The sequence below is a fragment of the Primulina huaijiensis genome, chromosome 2 (assembly GCF_012295235.1).
Source record: "Primulina huaijiensis isolate GDHJ02 chromosome 2, ASM1229523v2, whole genome shotgun sequence".
Classification (NCBI taxonomy): domain Eukaryota; kingdom Viridiplantae; phylum Streptophyta; class Magnoliopsida; order Lamiales; family Gesneriaceae; genus Primulina; species Primulina huaijiensis.
In genome coordinates this window covers 5,951,817-5,977,855 of record NC_133307.1, presented here as the reverse complement: position 1 = coordinate 5,977,855, position 26,039 = coordinate 5,951,817, and the positions used below count along the sequence as shown (strand labels likewise).

At 36.1% G+C, this 26,039-nt stretch overlaps 2 protein-coding genes and 2 long non-coding RNA genes across 5 annotated transcripts; all 4 read left to right on the top strand.

Moving 5' to 3' along the window:
* The first annotated feature begins 735 nt into the window (after nt 1–735).
* On the top strand, nt 736–2,189 carry LOC140959167 (uncharacterized). The gene is made up of 3 exons (XR_012171936.1): nt 736–969; nt 1,060–1,082; nt 1,933–2,189. It is a non-coding gene; the product is annotated as an uncharacterized lncRNA (long non-coding RNA).
* Nucleotides 2,190–2,529: 340 nt separating this feature from the next.
* Nucleotides 2,530–5,549, top strand: LOC140991643 (uncharacterized). Its single transcript, XM_073461730.1, has 7 exons — nt 2,530–2,620; nt 2,708–2,980; nt 3,062–3,832; nt 3,962–4,030; nt 4,217–4,519; nt 5,024–5,233; nt 5,545–5,549. Exons 1-7 carry the CDS (start codon nt 2,530–2,532, stop codon nt 5,547–5,549), a joined length of 1,722 nt encoding a protein of 573 aa, XP_073317831.1.
* A 76-nt stretch (nt 5,550–5,625) lies between these two features.
* LOC140991634 (uncharacterized) lies at nt 5,626–7,262 on the top strand. Its single transcript, XM_073461718.1, has 4 exons — nt 5,626–6,121; nt 6,254–6,371; nt 6,573–6,705; nt 6,792–7,262. The coding sequence occupies exons 1-4, from the start codon at nt 5,626–5,628 to the stop codon at nt 7,260–7,262; spliced, it is 1,218 nt and encodes a 405-aa protein (XP_073317819.1).
* Nucleotides 7,263–7,526: 264 nt separating this feature from the next.
* LOC140959160 (uncharacterized) lies at nt 7,527–8,945 on the top strand. Of its 2 annotated transcripts, none has more exons than XR_012171934.1 (3): nt 7,527–7,725; nt 7,816–7,838; nt 8,689–8,945. It is a non-coding gene; the product is annotated as an uncharacterized lncRNA (long non-coding RNA). The 2 variants fall into 2 exon arrangements; XR_012171935.1 differs by having other exon boundaries at nt 8,686–8,945.
* The last annotated feature ends 17,094 nt before the right edge of the window (nt 8,946–26,039 follow it).

Here is a 26,039-nt window from a genome sequence, read left to right as displayed (position 1 = left end):
ATGCTAATAAAAGGCGTAGACCTTTAGAATTTCAGGTTGGCGATCAGGTTTTCTTGAAGGTATCACCATTTCGTGGTACTATGAGATTTGGGCGTAAAGGGAAGCTAGCTCCGCGTTATATTGGTCCATATGCGATTGTTGAGAGGATTGGCACGTTGGCTTATCGTTTAGACTTGCCGCAGAGTTTGTCTGCGATACATGATGTGTTTCATGTATCTATGTTACGAAAGTACGAGCCAGATCCTTCTCATGTCTTGAGGACTGATGAGGTGGAGTTGGATAGTTCTCTTAGCTATGTTGAGCATCCAGTGCAAATTCTTGATCGCAAAGAGAAGCAACTGAGGAATAAGACGATTCCATTGGTTATGGTGCAATGGAGTAGACATGGGAGAGAAGAAGCTACATGGGAATTAGAGGCTAAGATGCGTCAGGAATGGCCTCATTTGTTTGAAAATGTAATAAATTATTCCATGTATGTTGATTTCCCAATGTACTATCAGTGGTAAATGTTTGTAAACCACTTCTGTACAAATGTGGTGTATGCTAGATTTCGAGGACGAAATCTTTTATTAGTAGGGGAGAATGTGAGAGCCCAGCCCAAGTGAACCCCAAGCCCAGCCCAATTTTAAGTAAGCTAAAATAATCATAATAAAATAAAATAAAAGTAAAAAAAAAAAAGAAAAGAGAAAGAAACGTGAATCCTCCGTCTGCTCCAGCCGAAAGTTTCTTCTTTCTTCTTCAACCCATTTCGCCGCCTTTGACCGGTCGTAACTCCGCCACCGGTTGTCAAAAAATTAAAATAAATACATTTTCAGATAGCTCTCGTCGCAAGCTACACATTGATACCCATTTTGCACAGAAATCTCACGATATTTTTCGAGCTCGTCGGAGAACGCCACTCGTTTTCACCGGAATTTGTGAGGAAACTATCGGTTTAAGTTTCCTAGACCTTTACTTCGAAGCCTTGAGGTATAATTATGATTTTAGGGTTTCGAAATTTTGGGTATTTTGAATAATTCGAATTTCAACAATTGATATATGTTGTATTATTGATTGTAGGTGAATTATTGAGTCGATTTGAGGTATTTCTCGAGTTTTTCAGAATTTATTTACTGAATTTCGAATTTTAAGATTTATAAGTTGGGATATTTTGACTTTTGAGCTGTACATGCGCTAGTCGGACACCGTTAAAATGTTGTGATTTGAAATTATAAGTTCTGGAAATTTAGTGTGAATTTTGGAATTTCTTTCGATAAATTCCTTGATTATTTAACTCGGATAGGAATTGATGTGCAATAAATAATTTTGCCACAGGCTTGGAATTTTCGAGAAATATTTAAGATATTTTGGGGTAAATTAAAGTCAGTTGAGGTACGTATGAACTGTTTTCATTACGACTTCTATTATGACGTGAGATGACGTTGAGTATGTTGTAATGAGTTGTGGCGTGCTTTATGTGCTTTTGTGAATACGTGATTGCATTCATGCATTTATTTGTATTGATACTATTAGTGCATAGCATTTCGAGCCTTGATTCCTTTGATTGCTATTGATATTGATCTATCGAGTTGTTGCGTCATCGATGGAGCGGGTGGGTAGGTTTAGCACTCCTGATGACTTGCATGAGGGCTGAGCGGGAAGCTCCCGTACCCTCGATGCTACGTGCATGGATGAGTGGCGACTTGATGTTGCGTTGCTACGTTCCTGGCACGGGTGGCCGCTGTTACTGTCGTTGATGCGATTCATTTGGACTCCGTTTGGTATCCGTTATCGGTTGTTACCTTTCACGCATTGCATTACATTGCATTGCATCGCATTTTACTTGATTTCATTTCATGTCAGTTATATTTGTCGTAATATTACTAGTTCGTTGTACTGGGGCCCGACCCCTCGTTTCTTTTCATGCTGTGGTTGTTTTTGATGCCATAGCAGGTTATCCAGGAGGATTTGACGCGTCTAGAAATGCGTCAGGTAGTGGTGCCCAGTCGTCGAGTCATGGTTGAGAGTTCCCAGATATATATACTATATTATGGAGTCATACATTTACCGTGGAGATGCCCCGTGTAGCTGTACTGTTAGTTTTACGATGTTTTGAATTGATGGTTGTGTGATCGAGCCTTGCCGGCTCTGCATGTGTTTAGTCCTGGCCAGTGCGGCTATAGGTTGTGAATTGATGTTATGACTTTATTTCGAGCGTATAAAGTTATTGTTGTGTTTTGATATTTTTTTGGGATGTCCTATTTACGAATAGGTCATGTCGAAATTTCGGTAGGCCCAAAATGAAAAATTTTAATCGCTTTCGCTGTTTACATTAAGATATCCTGGTTGTTTGGTCATTAAATATTAATCAGGAGCACGGGCCCCCACAGTCTATGTGAACCACATGCATGTAATTAATAAATTCTACTGTATTTTAATTAAATGTTTTAATTGCATTAATTAATTTTGTTGTGCATATTTGCATGTTTAAAATATATTTTTCTNCTTACCTGTTATCTTCCTGTGGATTTAATACTTGTGTCTTGTAGAATGGCACCTGGAGGAAGAGGTAGAAAAGGAAAAGAAATAGCGCAAGAATCTAAGGCGCAAAATGTTCGAGGACTTGAAGATATCATTAGAGGTAGACGTGGTCGACCTCGAGGACAAGTCGCTCAAAATGTTGAAGAATAAGTGAACCAAGAACCTCCTCGACCTGAAAGACCTGAAGCTAGACAGGTAGCGATTGAGCAAGAAGTGGAACAGCTGACACAGAAAGTTGGAGGAATGCTGTTAATAATTTCTCAGTTCCAGGAATTACGTCCTCCAAAATTCTTTGGCAACGAGAGCGGAGAAAAAGCAGCAGGCTGGATGAAAAGGATAAATCAGCTATTTAAGTTGTTGGAGTATTCCCAAGATATTAGATTGAAGCTTGCCATCTACCAACTTAAAGACCGAGCACAACTCTGGTGGGAAGCCACAGAGGAAGCAATGAAGGACTCTGGTGACATTATTACTTGGGATGCTTTTCGTGCTCACTTTACCCAAGAATATGCACCACCATAATATTATGCTGCTAAAGAAGAAGAGTTCAATCAGCTGGTGCAGGGCAATAAATCAGTGGTGGAATATGCTTCACAGTTTTCTGCTCTTTTGCCCTATGTTCCACATGTTGCTAGGAATGATCAGGCTAAACTATCACGTTTTCTGCACGGGTTGCAGCGGACTGTTCATACTTTGGTAATGACTGGATCGCCTAATACGTATATTCAAGCAGTGGAAAAGGCGAAGAAAATTGAAGCAAGTTTGCTCAGAGGAGACCCACAGCCAGGTCCATCATCTGTTTCTCAGGGATCTGGGAGTAGTATGTTAATGCCAGTGGATTTACCTCCATATCAGCCTGTACAGTCATACCAACAACCCAAACAGCAGAGGTACAAGGCAAAAGGAAAGCAATTCAAGAAGAAGTCTCAATCCAGCTCCTCCAGTTCAGGCAGTGCACGAGGGGGAGGTTCTGTTGGGTCGTCTAGCACTGTGCATTGTGACCGATGTGGTGGTCGACATTTCAGTTCCCAATGTGTAGGAGTTCAGGGGACTTGTCATAATTGTGGTCAGGTTGGACATTACGCCAGGGTATGTCCTAATGCAGGGAGACAGCAGTTCCAGCCACAACCGTTTGGTCAAGTTCCCCGTGGACCAGTCTTTAGACCATATGTTCCTACCCACTCATTTCAGCAATCTAATTACCCACCTCCCAGAGGTCCTATTCAGCAGCCATTTCCAGGGCCACAGCAAGCCCAAGTCCATGCTTTGACTCAGGACCAGGCTCAGGATGCACCAGGAGGAGTGATTGCAGGTATTTGTTATGTTTTTGACTATCCTGCACGCATATTGATAGACACAGGAGCATCTCATTCATTTTTATCTGCTGCATTTGTTGATGAGCATGAGATTGCTACTATTCCTTTGTTGGATACTGTGTCAGTTGCTACTCCTGCCGGTGTATATTTGATGTCCCGTGAGATAGTTTTGAACTGTGTGCTTAGATTTGAGGGTAATATTATGATAACAAATCTAATCAAATTAGTCATGACTGATTTTGACTGTATTCTGGGAATGGATGTGTTGACAAATTATCGAGCCACTGTGGATTGTTTCCATGGAGTTGTCAGATTTAGACCGTATTATGGCAGCAAATGGAATTTTTATGGTTATGATTCACAGTCTCGAATTCCATTAGTATCTGCAATGGAAATGTTCCGGTTGTTGTCAAGCGGCAATGAAGGATTTTTTATTTATGCTCTTGATGCAACACGGGAAGAACGATTGAAAGTTTCAGACATTCCCGTTGTCAAGGATTTTCCAGATGTAATTCCTGATGAGATTCCAGGTTTTCCACCTCAAAGGGAAATAGATCTTAGCATTGAATTGATGCCAGGGACGAATCCTATTTCTAGAGCACTATATCGTTTAGCTCCAACAGAGTTGAAAGAACTCAAGGAACAGCTTCAGGATTTACTGGAAAAAGGCTATATCAAACCAAGTATGTCGCCATGGGGAGCTCCAGTATTGTTCGTAAAGAAGAAAGACGGAACGATGAGAATGTGCATCGATTATCGGCAGTTGAATCGGGCTACTGTGAAGAATAAATATCCTCTGCCGCGTATTGATGACTTGTTTGATCAGTTACAGGGTACTTCTGTGTATTCTAAGATTGATCTTCGTTCTGGATATCATCAGCTTAGAGTCCGAGAGGAAGATGTTCCTAAGACAGCATTTCGGACACGATATGGGCATTATGAATTCTTAGTTGTGCCTTTCGGTTTGACTAATGCACCCGCAGTGTTTATGGATTTAATGAACCGTGTATTCCTAGAATTCATCGATAGATTCGTTATTGTCTTTATTGATGATATCTTGATTTATTCTCAGTAAAAAATAGAGCACAAAGAACATTTGGCACTAGTCCTTCAAGCACTCAGAGAAGCACAATTGTATGCCAAATTTTCTAAGTGTGAGTTTTGGTTGGACAGAGTTTTATTTTTAGGCCATGTTATATCTGCACAAGGAGTATCTGTTGATCCTAGTAAAGTTGAAGCTGTTATCAACTGGCCTAAACCAACAAATGTGTCTGAAATTCGAAGCTTTTTGGGATTAGCTGGGTATTATAGGCGTTTTATTGAGGGATTTTCTAAAATAGCTAGGCCGATGACCCAGTTGACACAGAAAGATCGACGTTTTGTATGGACTGCGGAATGTGAGTCTAGTTTCCGAACTTTGAAAGAAAAGTTGACCACAGCTCCAGTGCTAGCTTTGCCTTCAGGCTCAGGTGGATTTGTTGTCTGTACAGATGCTTCTCTAAATGGACTTGGTTGTGTTTTGATGCAACATGGGCGAGTGATTGTGTATGCTTCTCGTCAATTGAAGCCACATGAAACTCGATATCCAGTTCATGATTTGGAGTTGGCTGCCATTGTATTTGCATTGAAGATATGGCGTCATTATCTGTACGGGGAACAATTTGTGATTTATTCTGATCACAAGAGTCTGAAGTATCTTTTCACACAGTCTGATTTGAATATGAGACAACGTCGATGGTTAGAATTGCTTAAAGACTTTGATTGTGATATTCAGTACCAACCACGGACGATGAATCAAGTTGCAGATGCTCTGAGTAGAAAGGTTCAGCCTAAAATGTTGACATCTTTGACTATTTCAAAAGTTCATGAGCATTTGGGAACTTCAGGATGGACTTATCGGTCTAAGGGCGACTACTTTATAGTTTCATCTATTCAAGTTGAACCACAAATTGTTTCTAAAATCAAAGCAGCACAGAGAACTGATCCGCATGTTCATAAATGGAAGGAATTGACTATGACAGGTCAATCAGACAAGTTCAGTGTTGCTTTAGATGGATGTCTGCGCTATAATGGTAGACTTGTGGTTCCGAATTTGATAGATTTGAAAGAATCTATACTTCGAGAAGCTCATTGTAGTCGACACAGTGTTCATCCAGGAATCAGGAAGATGTATCATATCTTGAAATCTCATTATTGGTGGGAAGGCATGAAGAAAGAGATTTCTGAATTTGTAGCTAAATGTTTAACGTGCCAACATGTTAAAGCTGAGAGAATGAGACCTGGCGGTATGTTACATAGTCTGGAAGTGCCATAGTGGAATTGGGAGCACATTGCTATGGATTTTGTGACACACCTGCCTCGTTCAAATCGTGGTTGTGATGCGATTTGGGTGATTGTTGATAGATTATCCAAATCAGCTCATTTTATTCCTTATGATCGTACTTGTACTTATAAGAAAATGGCAAAAATGTATATTGATCATATAGTAAGATTGCGTGGTGTGCCAGTAACCATAGTATCATATCGTGATCCCAGGTTTGCTTCGAAGTTTTGGGGCAGTTTGCAATCAGCATTGGGTTCAAAGTTGGCAATGAGCACTGCATATCACCCACAGACAGATGGTCAGTCAGAGAGGACCATTCAGACACTCGAGGATATGTTGCGAGCAGTGGTGATGGATTTTAGGGGTGGTTGGCAAGAATCATTGTCACTTGTTGAATTCTCTTACAATAACAGCTTCCAAGCAACCATCGGAATGGCACAATTTGAAGCCTTATACGGTAGAAAGTGTAGATCTCCGATATGCTGGGAAGATGTAGGAGAACGACAGATGTCAATGCCAGAATTTATTCAAGAAATGAAAGAGAAGGTTGAAATGATCAGGAAAAGAATTAAAGCAGCTCAGGATCGTCAAGCCAGTTATGCTAATAAAAGGCGTAGACCTTAGAATTTCAGGTTGGCGATCAGGTTTTCTTGAAGGTATCACCATTTCGTGGTACTATGAGATTTGGGCGTAAAGGGAAGCTAGCTCCGCGTTATATTGGTCCATATGCGATTGTTGAGAGGATTGGCACGTTGGCTTCTCGTTTAGACTTGCCGCAGAGTTTGTCTGCGATACATGATGTGTTTCATGTATCTATGTTACGAAAGTACGAGCCGGATCCTTCTCATGTCTTGAGGACTGATGAGGTGGAGTTGGATAGTTCTCTTAGCTATGTTGAGCATCCAGTGCAAATTCTTGATCGCAAAGAGAAGCAACTGAGGAATAAGACGATTCCATTGGTTATGGTGCAATGGAGTAGACATGGGAGAGAAGAAGCTACATGGGAATTAGAGGCTAAGATGCGTCAGGAATGGCCTCATTTGTTTGAAAATGTAATAAATTATTCCATGTATGTTGATTTCCCAATGTACTATCAGTGGTAAATGTTTGTAAACCACTTCTGTACAAATGTGGTGTATGCTAGATTTCGAGGACGAAATCTTTTATTAGTAGGGGAGAATGTGAGAGCCCAGCCCAAGTGAACCCCAAGCCCAGCCCAATTTTAAGTAAGCTAAAATAATCATAATAAAATAAAATAAAAGTAAAAAAAAAAAAGAAAAGAGAAAGAAACGTGAATCCTCCGTCTGCTCCAGCCGAAAGTTTCTTCTTTCTTCTTCAACCCATTTCGCCGCCTTTGACCGGTCGTAACTCCGCCACCGGTTGTCAAAAAATTAAAATAAATACATTTTCAGATAGCTCTCGTCGCAAGCTACACATTGATACCCATTTTGCACAGAAATCTCACGATATTTTTCGAGCTCGTCGGAGAACGCCACTCGTTTTCACCGGAATTTGTGAGGAAACTATCGGTTTAAGTTTCCTAGACCTTTACTTCGAAGCCTTGAGGTATAATTATGATTTTAGGGTTTCGAAATTTTGGGTATTTTGAATAATTCGAATTTCAACAATTGATATATGTTGTATTATTGATTGTAGGTGAATTATTGAGTCGATTTGAGGTATTTCTCGAGTTTTTCAGAATTTATTTACTGAATTTCGAATTTTAAGATTTATAAGTTGGGATATTTCGACTTTTGAGCTGTACATGCGCTAGTCGGACACCGTTAAGATGTTGTGATTCGAAATTATAAGTTCTGGAAATTTAGTGTGAATTTTGGAATTTCTTTCGATAAATTCCTTGATTATTTAACTCAGATAGGAATTGATGTGCAATAAATAATTTTGCCACAGGCTTGGAATTTTCGAGAAATATTTAAGATATTTTGGGGTAAATTAAAGTCAGTTGAGGTACGTATGAACTGTTTTCATTACGACTTCTATTATGACGTGAGATGACGTTGAGTATGTTGTAATGAGTTGTGGCGTGCTTTATGTGCTTTTGTGAATACGTGATTGCATTCATGCATTTATTTGTATTGATACTATTAGTGCATAGCATTTCGAGCCTTGACTCCTTTGATTGCTATTGATATTGATCTATCGAGTTGTTGCGTCATCGATGGAGCGGGTGGGTAGGTTTAGCACTCCTGATGACTTGCATGAGGGCTGAGCGGGAAGCTCCCGTACCCTCGATGCTACGTGCATGGATGAGTGGCGACTTGATGTTGCGTTGCTACGTTCCTGGCACGGGTGGCCACTGTTACTGTTGTTGATGCGATTCATTTGGACTCCGTTTGGTATCCGTTATCGGTTGTTACCTTTCACGCATTGCATTACATTGCATTGCATCGCATTTTACTTGATTTCATTTCATGTCAGTTATATTTGTCGTAATATTACTAGTTCGATGTACTGGGGCCCGACCCCTCGTTTCTTTTCATGCTGTGGTTGTTTTTGATGCCATAGCAGGTTATCCAGGAGGATTTGACGCGTCTAGAAATGCGTCAGGTAGTGGTGCCCAGTCGTCGAGTCATGGTTGAGAGTTCCCAGATATATATACTATATTATGGAGTCATACATTTACCGGGGAGATGCCCCGTGTAGCTGTACTGTTAGTTTTACGATGTTTTGAATTGATGGTTGTGTGATCGAGCCTTGCCGGCTCTGCATGTGTTTAGTCCTGGCCAGTGCGGCTATAGGTTGTGAATTGATGTTATGACTTTATTTCGAGCGTATAAAGTTATTGTTGTGTTTTGATATTTTTTTGGGATGTCCTATTTACGAATAGGTCATGTCGAAATTTCGGTAGGCCCAAAATGAAAAATTTTAATCGCTTTCGCTGTTTACATTAAGATATCCTGGTTGTTTGGTCATTAAATATTAATCAGGAGCACGGGCCCCCACAGTCTATGTGAACCACATGCATGTAATTAATAAATTCTACTGTATTTTAATTAAATGTTTTAATTGCATTAATTAATTTTGTTGTGCATATTTGCATGTTTAAAATATATTTTTCTACATGGTTGCATTAAAATGTATTTTTAAAAGGTTATTCGAGTTGCGATCGAGGAACGGAGACCGAAGGCTGAAAAACGCAAAATGTTTTTATTAAATAATTATTTTTAATTGTTTAAAATATAGATAAGGGTTTTTATTATTTTTGAAAAATAAGGGATTTTGAGGCTATTAATACGTCGGGACGTAAATTTTATCGGTGTTGGTTTTTCAACAAAATGTGAGCTTTTTGGCAACCCGGCTAATAAATTCACAAATTTATTTAAACAAAAACCTTGTTAATATTTTATTAAATTCTAATTAAGGCTAATGGGCTTAATTTAGTGGCTTAATAGGCCTAAGCCTAGTTAGCAAATTAATTAGCTATTTAAAATATTAATCACCTAAACTCCTACACTATTATTCACGGCCACACACTTTTGAAATTCAGAAATTCTCTCCCTAAAACCCTTCAGCACTCACGGCACACACTCACCTCAAAGTGGAAGGAATTTTCGAAGTTCAAAGGAATCCAAGCCAAAGGTTTCACTCCGTTCTTCGTCGTCAACGCTTTCTCGTACGTTTAATACACAAAGGCATGCCATATTCTCCCTTTTTCTCATCAGTCACACCATAGTATTTATTTAAAATTGGATTGCATGAAAAATAAGTTGCACTTGGATGTATTTTCGTTTTTATGCAAACATGAATTTTAAAGCATGTTGTTTTGATCCAAAATCATGATACAAGTGTGCATGAAGGGCTGCCATGTATAGGATTAAAAAGGGGCATGATTTTACACGTTTTAAAGGGTCTAGACACACACAAAACACTGCACATGATAAGGAATAAAAGCTGGGACCAAGCTGCTGTCATGGTGGTTGGAGGAGTTCGATTTTGGTCTTGAGGGCTTGTCTTGGGTTCGGCTAGGGACAAGGGCTAGCTAGGGACGTGGTTTAGTCAAGGAGAGAGTCCTAGCTACGCTAGGACTCTAGACCAGGGGCTGGGGAGGAGTCCTAGCGAGAGCATCATGAGAGGCGCAGGTAGTGCTGCAATTTTCGAAGGGTTAGGGGCTTGGCTGGGGTGGTTCAGGTGATGGATAAGGTGGTCCAGAAGAGGGCTCATGGTGTTCCAAGGTGGGTCAGGGAGGCTAGGGCTCGATGGTTGCTGCTGCAAGGAGTCCTACGCAAAGTAGGACTCTTGCGCTCATAAGGGTCGCGCAGGTGCTGTATAGGTACAGCGACTTGCTGCTGGGTTCAGGGACTTGGGCTGGGGGTTGGCTCGGTTCTGGGACTGTCCTAGGGATGGTAGGGTCGTGAGGGGTCAGTGGTTAGATGGCTTGGCGAGTCCTAGTGCAACTTGGAGTCCTAGATAAGCTAGAAAGCACTCACGCACCACACATGCAGAATTGGGTCTACTGTCAAGGAGGTTTTGAGCAACTTAGGGGTTTGTTTTTGGGCTGGGCTTGGTCAGTAGGGTCCCTAGGTGGGTTGGCTAGGTTTTGGCTCGGGCGTGGCTCGAGTAATTTGAGAGATGGCTCGGTATGTTCATTAATGGGGCAAAAACGAAAATTACAAGGCTAAAATTGATTCCATGGGTCCACGGGGTGGCTCATGACTTGGAAGGGTAGAATAAATCATAAAAATACTATTTTTAAAATTTGGGAGCAAAATAACGAGTTTTAGATTTATTCGGGATTTAATCGCCGCCGGAAACGCTAATTAACGAGTTAATAGAAACGCCCAGTTTTATACCTTATAAAATTATGAAAAATTATGGTTAAGCTTAAATAATTATTCTAAGTCTAATTTTTTAATTTGGGAATTTTATATTAAGTTTTGGTTTAATTCGGGATTAAAACACATTAATACGTCACATTTAAAGATTAATTTAAAAATCCTCTATTTAGGCTAAATAAAAATATGAGAAAATTCATGTAGGCTTAAATAACTATTTGGGACATGTTAGAGTCAATAAAATTAAGAAAAAGTCAAAAACATGAAATTTTACGTCTAGGGGTAAAACGATCTTTTCACACCTAGAAATTTGTAAACGTCATGGCAGTGCCTTATTTGCTGTTTTATACGCTAATATGATTATTTTAAATATTTATGAAATTTTGTATATGTTAAAATGTTTATTTTAAAGGTTTATGGATTTTATGTGTGTTAAATTGTGATTTTTAAATGATTACGGATTTTTATGGTTTAATATGGAAATTAAAAGACATGTTGCATGCTTGGTTTCGAAAATCCAAATGATACGTATATGCATGTTTTTTTAAGTGGTGATAACATGTTGAAGGACGTGAAGGGATTGTGACTATTACATGTTGGAAATGTCGTGAGGATTACGGTCCCAGTGGGAGCCCGACGATCGTGTTTCCATTAATACGAATACAAATACGTGATACGAATACGAATATGTTAATACGTTGGCGAAGGCCCAGTTGACAGGTGAGAGTGTCGCTGGAGTCCCCGCCGCCCAGTACTGTGGTTTTCTCTAGATGGATCCATCGCCCATTACGATTAAGAATACGAGTCACAATCACGATCGGAATTCAACGAACACGAATATAAGTATGAATACGAATATGTTGATATGGACATGAATATGTTGAAATGGATATGAATATGTTGATATGAAAGTGTTACGAAAATGTTTATGAAAAAGTGTATGAAAATATTTGAAGTGGATGCATCACTATGAAAATATTTTTATTTAAAGTTTATGCATCATGAAAATGTTTATGAAAATGGTTTTGTTTAAAGTTTCTGCATCTTCATGAATATGATATTTTAAGTACAAGTATTTTTCACTGTTGCATGTGATTTGTATTATGTAATACTTATTATCAAGGATATGACGTGTTGAGTCTTTAGACTCACTAGGTGTGATTGATGCAGGTGATTATGATGTTAATGTTATGGAGATCTGGATGGTTGACTTTGCTGGACTGAAGGTGCACATAACCCGAGGACAACGCTAGTTTTCCGCACTAGTTTATGATTTATGATTTTAAATTATGTTAAAGATATTTTGTGACTTATATTTATGTTTTGAGAGGTTTTTGAGATATTATAGTATGGGCTGTATTTCTCAAATATATAGTTGGTTGTTTTATTTTTAAAATGGTTCTAAAATATTTTATGCGTGTGTTTATGCAACTCAGCTGACTTAGTGAGGTTTGAAAAAAAAATTTTAGCACGATTTAAGAAAACGATTAAGCAAACGTTTCAAACATAATCGGGATAAATATGATTAATGAAACCAGATGGTTGTTTAATAGAAACTTCTTCATTAAACAAACCATTCTTAAATGCATATTTAATATCCATTTATATATTTTATAGGCACCAAATGCAAGGAATATTCTAATGGCCTCAAGTCTATACAAGAAGAAAAGATTCATCAAATTATATACCATCTTCATGTATATATCCTTGAGAAACAAGTCTAGCTTTATTCCTTACAAATGATCCACTCCCACCTAATTTATTTCTAAAAATCTATCTAATTCCAATAATATGTTGATTAGAAGCTCGGGTAACTAGGTGTCATACTTTTTTCTCTCAAATTTATTAAGTTCTTCTTGCATTGCATCTATCCAGTTTGAATCGCCTAAGGCCTCATCTATTTTCTGAATTTCAAGTTAAGAAACAAAAGCAGCATGCATGAATTCATCTATAATTTGTTTTCAGTTCTAAGAGGTGAAGTTGGGTTACCGATGACCAGCTGAAGTGTATGATTTTTATTCTACCAGAAGTGTTGTCCATAGGGATTTGGATCTTGATTTTGAACTGTTCGATCTTCATCTGCAATAGTCTCCTCTTGAGGTATCTATAGATGGTAAATTATTCACCGACTTAACTTTTCAGCGACTTGATTTTCAATTTCATCATTTTCGACTGGATTTATTTCAGGAGCAACTATATCTATTCTTCTTAGATCTACTCATCATCACTATTTGAATCATAGTTAAAAGCATCTAATTTGTAGCTCAAATCATGTATATCATTATTTTCATTATCATGACAAAAAGAACATTCATCAAATACAACATGCACAGATTCTTCAATGGTTAGAGTTGTGTAATTATAAACTTCATATGCTTTACTAACAAATGAATAAACTAGGAACACATCAACATCAGATTTAGCATCAAAAGTAGTTAGATGTACTTTACCATTTTTATAAATAAAACACTTACAACCAAATATTCGAAATTATGACTTTACATGATTCTTGTTGATAATCAATCTATTCTATGTATATCATGTTGTGTTTATAGCCTCTGTCCAAAACGTTGAGAGATACCATATTCAGCTAGCATGGTTCAAGTCGCTTATTTGAGTGTTCTATTTTTTTTCTCTCTCGACAACACTATTTTTCTTAGGTAATCTTGCGGCTGAAAACTAATGATTGACTCCATTATCATCCATATAGGTTGTAAGGAGTTTATTGGTACACTCAGTTCCGATGTCACTCCTTATCCTATCCACCATTGAAGGTTCTTTCATTCTGAAGATACTTTAGGATCTTGATAAGTTGCGCACCGATCTTATTTTTAGAACCTAAGAATATGACCCATGTATATCTTGAGAAATTATCAATGATCACCAAGGTATACTTGTTTCTCCTTAAGCTTATCAAGAGCATTAGACCAAATAAGTCCGTATGAATAAATTGCAAACATCGAGTCGCGACATTACTTCATTTGTTCTTGAATGTTGATCCGACTTTCTTTCCTAGCTGACATGGAGGACAAAAATTTATGCAAACCAGAAACCAATTCTTGTTTACTATGACTTACGATATAATTGAATAATTGAATTTAAGTTATTAAATTGTTTATGCCATAACCAGATCTTATTACCATGCAAAGCAACAAAACACGTAGGAACACCAAGTTTATCATCAATTAAGTTAATTTTATAAGTGTTTTGTTCTCTTAGTCCAGTTAACATGAATCTCCATTTGTGGATTTAACCGTGTATGTGTGTTATTGAAACTCAACAGAATATCTATTATCACATATTTGGCTTTTATTAATCAAGTTGTAGCACAAGTTTTTAACTAATAAAACATCTTTAATAATACCTTGCCATGAATAATATTACTCTTACCAATAGCCTTACCCTTAGAGTTGTCCCCGAATTTGATTCTTGGTCATTTGTAGTCAATAACTTCAAATAGCAGCTTGACATCACATGTCATATGTCTGGAACATCTACTGTCTAGATACCAGATTTATTATTTGATAAGTTTTTTCTTTAACAATCAATCAAATAAACCTTTTGATACCCAAATCTAGTTGGGTCATGAACGGATTAACCTTTTCTGGACCCACACTTGAATTAGTCTAACATGCTTACTAGTGCATGTATCCAAAAGAGTGCGAGCATGTGCAAAACTTTGTGATGCTATATGATGTTTTCTATATGTTATTTAAGTCGTTCATTCTTCTCATTCAGTCTATATCTCTTTTGAATCGGCTTGCAATTGTAGTAGCGACAAGGTTTCCCTTTCATATAATATGTTTCGTTGGACTTGGATTCTTGTGTGACCAATTTGAGCCGGTGTGAACATGTTGACTTTGTATACATTTGATAAGAATTACATTCTTTGTTGTCAAAACCTAAGCCAGTTCTGTCTCCGTTTGGTTTTTGCAACTCATACATCTTCTCAATGGAAGCAGAAGAAATTTTCCGAGGAATGAGTAATTGCGCCAACATTTTATTCTCATTGATAGTTACTTGAAACACTATTACCAGCCGCTAGCATCAAGTTTCAGTCTCAGACCTTCAAGTTCCTTTCACTGCGAGCAACTAGAGTTGCTTGACTTATCTATGAGACTTTTGTTTTTTCTTTTACTTTCTCGAATGATTGTGAAAGTCTTTTATACTCGTCTGCCGTTTTATGCAATTATTTGACAAGATCAACTAATGTAAATTCATCAAAATCACAGTCAAATATCATATCATCATCGACAGTCTCTTTCTCAACATTTTTGGACTCTGTTTCAACATCTGCCATGAGACACTGGACCTTCTCTTCATCACTTGCATTGGATGAAGTCTCTGAGCATGAAGATTCTAAATTTGAGCCCCAATTCTATTTTTCTGTCTTCATCTACAAGCACATTTTATCTTTCTTCTTCTTACATGATTTCTTCTCATCTCTAGATCTCCTCTTCTCGTATGATTTTTTTATCATCTTTCTTGGGTCTTTTACAATCTGCAATAAAATATCCCATCATTCTACAAATAAAACAAGTATGATTATCATCAACTTGACCTTTTTTACGACACGAATTGATTTTAGATTGGTTCTTCCTCATAAATTTCTTAATGTTTTAACAAATAAGGACTTTGATTCATTGTTTATTTGATCAGCATATTTCTTGCTGGAAGATTCTTCACCAACGGTCAGGTTGGAGTTGTGGCGATTAGAGCTTTGGTGGGTTTCGAAGTGGAAGCCTCCTCTTTTGCTCGAATACCTAACTCGAACTCATACGCTCTCAGGTATACAAATAGGTCATGAAACTCAAGTTTGTTGAGGTCTTTGGAATCGTTCATAGCCATTATCTTTACATTTCATTATTTGGGCAATGTTGTCATCACCTTCAAGGCAAGTCCACGGTTAGAGTATTATTTACCAAGTGATGCAAGTTCTATAACAATAATGCAAAACCGTTCATAAAACTCATTCAAAGTCTCGCTGGGTTTCAGCCGGTGAACATTTCTTTATTTTCCTGAACATGATCTTATCGAGGGTCTTGTAAAGAATGTATAAGGCCACGTTGTCCAAGTTTTCTTTCTTTTTGTCCTCAGCAGTCCACTTTGATCGATGTTTTTCAACCATTTGAGGCGCACCCTCTGATATGGATATTGTTGTGTTGGCTTTGAGTATCTTCATTGGGAAATCTATAATGACATACCATATGTCATCATATAGTACGGCTAGATGTGTCTGCATGCGTATTTTTAGATCTTCATAGTCTTCCTTTGAGAACATAAGGATCTTATTAAAAGATTTCACTATGAAATATGAATATAAGAGTTCAAGAAAAAATCCTTTCTGATACCATTTTTTGCAATCGGAACAGAGTTTAGAGGGGGTGAATAAACTCTTTTAAAATTTCTTGCAAAACTGAGCTAGATTTAACAATTTTAGCTGTTAAAACTTTTTGTTGAACGACTAAAAATAAATAATTACATAAACAGTTCGGCTACACTGGTGATAGTATAAATATTCAATGCAAGAAACAATTTTGATATTATAAATATTCAATGCAAGAAACAATTAAAAAGAAGGATAGATATAAGCAAGTGAACAAGATAAAGTGCGTAAATAAATGATACATAATTTTATGAATGTTCGGAGATAAATAGTCTTATATCACCACTTCTTACACTTTGGAAAGAATTCACTAAAAGTTTTTATTAGTACGCTCTTGTATAAACCCATTTAGATTGGGACTTATCAATGTCCAAATCGAAACTCTCAATGATCACTTAACAACTTCTGGCTGTTTAAAAATCATTGGCTCACCAGAAACAATAACTTCCAAAGAATAGCTTTGAACAACTAGAGTTGGTTAGGGTAGCACAGATTGATCCTTGAAGATCTGATGTGGACAGATAAATGATGTGGACAGATAAGTGTGTGCTAAGTTAATAGCTAGATATCTGAACGATTATAAGTGCTCAAGATCTTGAACATTTGCAGACCTTTAAAAACTTTGAATCTTGTAAATGTAGAACCCGATAAATTAGATTACGTATAAGCTATGCATAATTACTATTATTTAAATTAAAATGATTTTTATACATGCATGAGGGCTTAATTCATTTTAAAACTTTGTTAAGTTAAGATTATTTATTTTACGCAGAAGTTTAGTTTTTGTCTTTTCGGATAAGTACGCGAGGCCGGACTGGAGTTTGGGAAATTGAGATAAGATTAATAATAAGAAAAAATTCCTAAATTTAATTTAAGCCAAGGAATAATTTATTTTAATGTAAAAGAATATTTAAGGAATTATTTAATTAATTGAAGTTAAGTTAGTAAATAAATTCTTTTATGTCCAATAATTAATTAAAAGACTAAATTAAAATGTGTAACCAATTGGGATAAATTAATCTAGGCCTATTTTATTCAAGAAATTATACCCTAACATGTTAGTAATTTATTTTAAGACTTAGCCATGCATGCAAGAAAATTACTATCCCAAATTGATTTATTAATTCACTAAAATACATATTAGGTGTTTAAAACTTTAAAGATTTAAAATACAAGATTTAAGCAATATTTTACCTTCTTTGTCTAGCAAAATTTCAGCCCCTTAGAATCATTCGTTGCATGTTTTGGCAACTCTCCATTTTGATATCATTCCTTAATCCTTTCTTGGTATGATTAATTCCTTCAATTTAAATCATCAATAATTAATAATTAAGTACTTTTGCACCTAATCAACCACTAAAATTAGCTTAGCCAAGCCCTTAATTTCGAGCAACATAGAAGGTAGAGAATCATTTCTTTGTATCATTCCATTTCCTCATTTGAAACTTCTCTCTAATGCATTCTTGACTCCTTTATTTTCCTAGTAGCCTTCTCTTCATTCCTTAACACTCCCTCACCTCCTTACCTTCAAAAATTTCAGAGAATTAGCAGCTAGAAAATTGTGAGCCTTCAACAAGAAAACAAGAAAGAAAAGAAACTCCGTCTTCTAATCGCCGTATTCGTCGTATCGGTTTGTTCTTTCAAAAAAATCAAATTTCAGGCATATATATGTTATTCTTTTCTCTTCAATCAAGTCCTATACATGTTTTTAAACCATATTTTGTTAATGAATCATGAAGCATATTNATTTAAGGAATTATTTAATTAATTGAAGTTAAGTTAGTAAATAAATTCTTTTATGTCCAATAATTAATTAAAAGACTAAATTAAAATGTGTAACCAATTGGGATAAATTAATCTAGGCCTATTTTATTCAAGAAATTATACCCTAACATGTTAGTAATTTATTTTAAGACTTAGCCATGCATGCAAGAAAATTACTATCCCAAATTGATTTATTAATTCACTAAAATACATATTAGGTGTTTAAAACTTTAAAGATTTAAAATACAAGATTTAAGCAATATTTTACCTTCTTTGTCTAGCAAAATTTCAGCCCCTTAGAATCATTCGTTGCATGTTTTGGCAACTCTCCATTTTGATATCATTCCTTAATCCTTTCTTGGTATGATTAATTCCTTCAATTTAAATCATCAATAATTAATAATTAAGTACTTTTGCACCTAATCAACCACTAAAATTAGCTTAGCCAAGCCCTTAATTTCGAGCAACATAGAAGGTAGAGAATCATTTCTTTGTATCATTCCATTTCCTCATTTGAAACTTCTCTCTAATGCATTCTTGACTCCTTTATTTTCCTAGTAGCCTTCTCTTCATTCCTTAACACTCCCTCACCTCCTTACCTTCAAAAATTTCAGAGAATTAGCAGCTAGAAAATTGTGAGCCTTCAACAAGAAAACAAGAAAGAAAAGAAACTCCGTCTTCTAATCGCCGTATTCGTCGTATCGGTTTGTTCTTTCAAAAAAATCAAATTTCAGGCATATATATGTTATTCTTTTCTCTTCAATCAAGTCCTATACATGTTTTTAAACCATATTTTGTTAATGAATCATGAAGCATATTCGAAAATTCGACAGCAACTTTCTTGTAAAATCTGTGCAGTATTTTTCTCGGCCACCACTTGTGCTTCACGGTTTTGTTGGTTTTGTTGATTACAGGAGGTTGCTTGATCCCAGGCACTCGAGACTGCATCTAGGCATGTACTAGGGTGTGTTAGGATCATGTTGGTTCATTAGTTCAATCCCCATGCACTCAGCAATCAAGACTTCACAGCAACTCCCCATTGTTGCAAGTTTGAGTCTCGAATTTGTGTTTTGGTTGTCTAAGGTGAGGTTCGAATCTTGGTTGGCTTTTGGGCCTGTAACCATGGTTAGGACCTTCCCTTAGCATGTTTATGGCGTGACCAAGATGGCCTTTCAAAGCTTGGTTCATGGACCCATCAATTTTTAAAACAAAACATGCAAGTGTCCCTCGGTTTCATTTTTCTGTTTTGGGGTGTGAGTTTCGGCCTTTAGGGTTTTGGGTGGATCTTGGTTGACTTTTAGCTCTTAGCCATGGTTCATACAATACTCCAACATGTCAAGGTCGAGCCATGGTTGATCATATGACCACTGGAACGACACAAGACACCAAGAGATCCACACCATCGCATAGTACAGAATTTTGTTGGTGTTCTCGGTTTGAGCTTCGAGTTGTCCTAGGTATTTGCTTGAGTTGTGTTTGGCCAAGTGCCCTTAGCCATGTTTCAAGCCATCACTTAGGATGTTGGTAAGAGACTTTGGTTAGGGGTTCAAGCCCCAATGGCCACTTGTTCTTAAACCACGCAAAGGAAGCGCAGCTGCTGCCATTACTTTTGACAGCAATTTTGTCTTCGGTTCAGAGGTCATGTTCGAGTTCTTGGTTGGATTTTAGCCTATGGCCTTAGACTGGACAGTACCTCAATGAGTTAGGAAGGTCATGTTTTTGGCCATTGGTGATTTGGTTAAGTTTAGCAGTCGTACGAGAATTTACGGTGCAATGTACCAAAGTGACTCTCGAAAGAGCGTCTCATGATTTTGGCCTCCATTCACCTTTTTCGTGTATTACAACCCTAGGGTTATGTTTTCCAGTATTTTAATCATGGCTAAACGATGGTTCAATGTTGGTTCGGGTTGGTACGAAGCCATGGTTGAATACTAAGTTTGTTGGGCGTAGTTGTCTCGTTTTTGGTTCGATTATGAGGTTTTGATCAAGTTGAGTTATTTGCATGTTTCTCATGTTAGAATTAGGTCGCAGCGAGCTTGGGAACGATCCAACTCATCTGTAAAATAGGGTTATAATTATATTACGTGCATAAAATATAAAATGTTTATTTTTGAGATATATGCGCTATGTCTTGTGGCCACCTTAGGCTTATGGGATTGCTTCACCCGGTGACTTACGATCGGTTTACGCTTATGTATGGGTACGGATATCCAGTCCAAGGGCTGTGATGATCTCTACCGCCCAGTATACTGTGGTTTAGTCTGATCAGGCGCTTACGTTATGTTATGGGCCACTTGCGTTGACACATTATCTCTACCAGAAAAATTACGATATGATATTTTATGACAGGGCTCTATCGAGCAAATCTTTTACGTACGATTTTCAGATATGCACGTATTTATAATTACTCATTACACGATTTTCACCTTACGCTTTACGATACGATAATTTTACGTTGCATGCGATTTTATTATATATTTACTTGTTATTTACGATATATGCATGTTGAATCTTTAGACTCACTAGAATTGATTGTTGTAGGTACTAATGAGGTCGGGACTGAGGGCGGGGACCAGTGAGCTGCTTGGGTCGGCAGTAGTAGGAACCCGAGGACCTCATGTTTCAGTTTATTCGCATTTTCATGTTCCAACTCATCTTTTTATATGTTAGATATTTATTTTTTTTAAGTTGTTGTTTTGAAACAAAATAATTACTTCCGCTGTTATTTTTAAAGTTAAACTTATTTATCAGTTTATTTTATGAATTATGCATGTTATTTATTTAAAGAGAAAAATTTTAAATAATTCCGCAAAAATTACGAATACGAAATACGGGCTTTTACAGTAAATCTTGTTGTTTTCTTCAGTCTGAGTCAGCATATATATGCTTGAAAAGCTCCAACGTTCGGAAACTTTTCAACGATCATCTGTACTAACTCCCGATAAATTGGTATTGTCGACCGCTCTTCATCGCACATTAAATTAAATGTTAATTAAATGCATTTTTGGTTTTTATGGATTCAGCTCCTAGCCTTTGAAAAGTTGATTGAATCTTAGCAATTTAGGAAACATTTCTGTAAATCAAGAGTTGGTAGGATATTATGCGTGACGCTTGAACTGATAGCTAACAACTCGAGTTATTGTATCCATCTCGATCTGTTAATATCTGACCGGTTAAAGTTGAATGGTCAGACCCTTAGCATATCGAATAGAGCAGTCCGGTTTGAAACAATACAAGTGATGAACTTCTGAAGATGTCTGCACCTTCAGCTTCTGATAGAACAATGAGCGGTTTGACTTGACCAACGGCTATAAACACACACCGTCGCCGATCGGGGTAAGATACCAAAATGGAGTTTGAAGTATCAAGGTTAAATGTACAATTCCATTCCATTTTGTGGAATATATTATCTTGCAGACGGATAATTTTTTTTGACGTTCTAATTAGTCAAACTAAGGAGTTGGCAATGGAGTATCTGTACGTCGTGTTAGTGCACCCATCCGAAATGAAAGTGCAAAGCAAAGATGCCCACTCCCCTAAAGTTGAAACATTTTTTGTGCTTCATTTTTATTATTTTCAATCGACAAATGACAAGTCACCCCCCACTATCAATCATTCTAAAGTGCGTCAATTAAAAGAAAGGAATTAATTATATAAAATTTATTAATTACTTTGATATATATATGATTTTTTCGACTGAAAAAAATTAAATACAACTTAAAATTATAATTTGCATCATCGCAATTATAAACTTTTTATTGATTCAAACAAGGGCAAAAAATACAAATCAAAGTATTAGGAAGCGCAAAAGAGAAGAAAATGCAAAAAAAAGCAAATGGACTATAAATCTTTATTACAAGAGTACGATGTCAGGATCTAGTCTAATCGTCTAAAATTTCTCCATCATCCACCGCTTCATCCTCCATAAGCTCTTCTTCAAGTTCTTCCTCAGGATCCTCAACCAAGTTGGCCTAGGCATCCTGAAGATGATTAACATGGTTGTGCAACTGGTTGTTTTGGGTAGTCAAGGCATGCACTGAACTCTGCAGCCCTTGGATGGTTGCCTCATCTTGCTGACGGCGTTGGTTTTCTGTTAGCATAATCTATTGAATTTGGGCCTGGAGTGCCTGGGCTTATGATTTGTATAAGATAATTATATTATACCATATAATTATATATTTATTTATTTTACATAAATTTATTCTATATAAATAAATATTATAAACACACACAACATATGCTCCACTATACAAATTAATATAATTGGTCTATTAAATATCAAAGAAGCATAAATAAAATAAGTATTTTGAAACGATAACTGTCGAAGTTTTATAACTGGTTTGTTGGCTAATTATATTCCACTTTTTAAAAAATAATGACATTAATCCAATAATGGTTCAAAGAACGAGAATCCTTCATTTACGATCGTTCATGCTGCGCTAGGCCGCATCACACCCCATTATAGCGCCATAAAGNCTTTAAAAATAATCCCAAGATTAAAAGCAAAATAATAAAAGGGTGCATGATCAAATGTAATTTTAAAATATATACTAATTCAATTTACTAAATTTTATTAATTTTTCCCAATTTTAATATATTTGATTGGGTTGATAATTAAACTAGTGAATTAAATTATTGATTTGACCAGCATATTGTTCCTTCGATATTCTTTTTATTTTCCGCACAATTTTTTCGAATATTATAGATATAGTTTTGAGATAGAATATATTCATGATTTTAGTTATAAATATATATTACATAAAAAATTTACAAAAGATTTTTTTTCATGTAGTCTAGTATATACTAATTGATGCATCAAGAGAGTGATATAAATGTGCCATGATTCATGAATATAAATAAAATTGGGGATAAAAAAACATCATTAATTTGAAATAGAATAATATTTATTGTGTGCAGTCACCTATTTTCGCTTAGGTTGCATTTAGATTGATATATTTCAAATCAATGAATTTCAAATGTATTTTTTTTTGTTTTAGAGACGCAAAACCATGAACTTTAAATTCATATCGTATGTTTATATATTGTTTTATGTTAATTAGGATATATTTAAAATTCAATCAATAATAATGTTATTTGAAATACATCTCATTTCAAATTCGTCTCCTAAATGCACTTTTAATGACTCCAATTACCTACTAGTAAGAATTAATTAATTTTACATAGATTAATCATGATACCTAACACTAATTACTACTTGTTATGAATGGGGAACATAATAAAATAATCAATTTACACATAAGACTTGGAGCAGAAAATATTACAATTTCCGTATATTTAATTCATAAATTAATTTGTGGACTTCTATATATATTACTGGCTTATTGCAATGTATTTAATGTTTGACATTTTGCCACGATGTAATAATTTTCCTTCAAATGGTTACATTAAAGTTCCATTTGTGTTTGATTATTTATATCTTAATTGACAATTAATATAAGTTCACTAATCAATTGGATCTGTCAAAATAAAAGTGGGAAACAAATAAATAATAATGATTTGAATTGAAGTGTGTTAATACTTATTTATGGCCACAATCTGAGGTCAAGATTTAATCTAACCTGCTAAAGTAAATTTTTATTGGGGGAATGGAAGTCCAATGTCGAGTTATGATTGAGTGAATATACATCGCAAATTTCTTTTAAAATTGCTGGTAATGACGTCAACTGGTTTTACTAACAAAAGTCATTTCGTGACCTTCAAAGTTCAGCAGAAACTGATATATGTTAGGACATCGTGTTCTCGCACCCAACTCGCAGCGGAAATTTAAAAATTTTTGTGTTGGGCGTCGTGTGTTTAAAACTTCATTCATAAGGCGTTTAGAATGATACATTGCGTTCTCAACGTTGTACTCCAGACTATTCTGGTGTTTAGGTGAATATAGTATTTCTTGTAACTCTCTACGAACGGTACATTGGATTTGATCGTCTAATCTGGTCCACGATCAGAAGCTTTGTTCCTCGCTTGGATTGCATTAGAAATCGCAAGCGATTTGTGCATTGAGACTGTAGCCTCCGAATTTCCAAAATCCGGAGACAAAGCGGTGCAGTGATGGAAGAAGGGAGGTGGTCGAAACTTTCACAAATAATTTTTGAAGTGACCGTGAGTTCCATGATTCATAATCATGGATTTTTGGTTAATTGATTCTTAATCAATCATTAAAAAATATTATTGATTCTTAATCAATAATTAAGCAAATCCAATTTGCCTTTTGTTGCCAAAATTTTTTCCAACAATATTCATGGGGTGGTCGTGACTTGTAAGGAGGATGGTGAAAAAAGGGAGAAGAAAAATCTAAAAAGTCTAAAGCTGAATCTACAACAAAGAAATATGACAAGAAGAGTGAAGACAAGAAGTAATAGATAGTTGATATTGTTTCTCAGAAATTGTTGCAACAGTTTATCAGTTTCAAAAACTCAGTTTATCATAATTTCTTATCAGAATTTATTTTGTCTAAATTAGATGTATTACTTAATTTTGTCAAACACAAAAAAAAGAAATTTTTGGAACAGAACATTTATGTTTTGGTGTTAATAAATAATTAAGACAAAACTGATTTGAGTTAAACTGAACTCCAAATCAAACAGAACTGACTATATCTATAAGCTAAACTGAATTGAGCTAAACGGAACTCCAAATCAAACAGAACTGATTATCTCGATTAGCTAAACTGATTTACACAAATTGGACTAGTCGAGCAGAACTGACTTGGAAGACACAACAACACCTACTTTATTTGGAACATATCCGTTTTGAATTTTGTGACCGTTGAAGTTCGGAAACTATAAATAGAGATGCAGTTCAGTACCCAGTCATAAGGTTATCAGTTACAAAGTTACAAGTAAGTTTCTAGCTTTCAAGTTCAAGCAAAAATTGCTCATACACCAAGGCACACTTTACAAAGTATCATATATGATCATTGAGATCATTAAGTGCTTGGAATTCTTCGTAGTTGACTATATACAAGAACAATTCGTATAATGTTTTTTTATTCAGTTGAGTAGACTATGAGTTTCAGTTTTTGTAGTATTAAGTTCAAACTGCAATGGTTTTTTGCAAGACAATTTCACTCATTCAATTTTCATTCAGTTGAGCAGATTAGGATTTTCAGTCTCGAGATCTCGTTCATCTCTCAGCTTCACTCATCTTCATATGATATTTCTTCTCAACTTCTTTAGACAGAGGTTCAATATCTTCCTCATTCAATTCCATACGCTTGTTTACCATATTAGTCACTCGAGTCATGATTAATTCAAGACTATCTCAGTCATCTTTTTTATGCTCGAAAGGTTGGTCTGTAAAATCTGGGTAGCTAATTTCCGAGAGATATTGGTGGCTCCAACTCTGCAGCGAAGTATCCCAATACTGATGGTAGCCAAATTCTACCATATCATCCAGCAAGTATATCACATTGTCTTCTTCTCGATTAAGTACTAGACTAACGGTTGTCAGTACTCCATTATATACCCATATTTGTGTCACTGCATCCAAACCTTCAAAGAAAAGTCGAGTAAGATCATAGTTAGAAAAATCTTGATTCCTGAATGTTGTTGCTAAATTATTGAATCTCCCCCATGCTACGTCGAATGACTTACCGTTTTGTTGGGTAAAACTTGTGAATACTTGTCGATGGAACATCTCGAAGTATTACACAACAACAATTCCCCATGGCCTTGCTTATTTTCTCAATCTCCTAGCTAGTTGTCTTCTCGATATGTGGAATATATTCGGTTCACGTGTATGAGAAGAACAAGGCATAAAAATAAAAATAAAAATAACAAAACTCAAAGAAACTAACCTTGCACCGCTCCCCGACAACGACATCAAAATTTTTTGTGCTATCGTTGAGCCACCAAACTTAAATTCCTACTCTCTAAACAAAATGAGTGTATTGGTGAGCAGGGTCGAATTCACGAGGA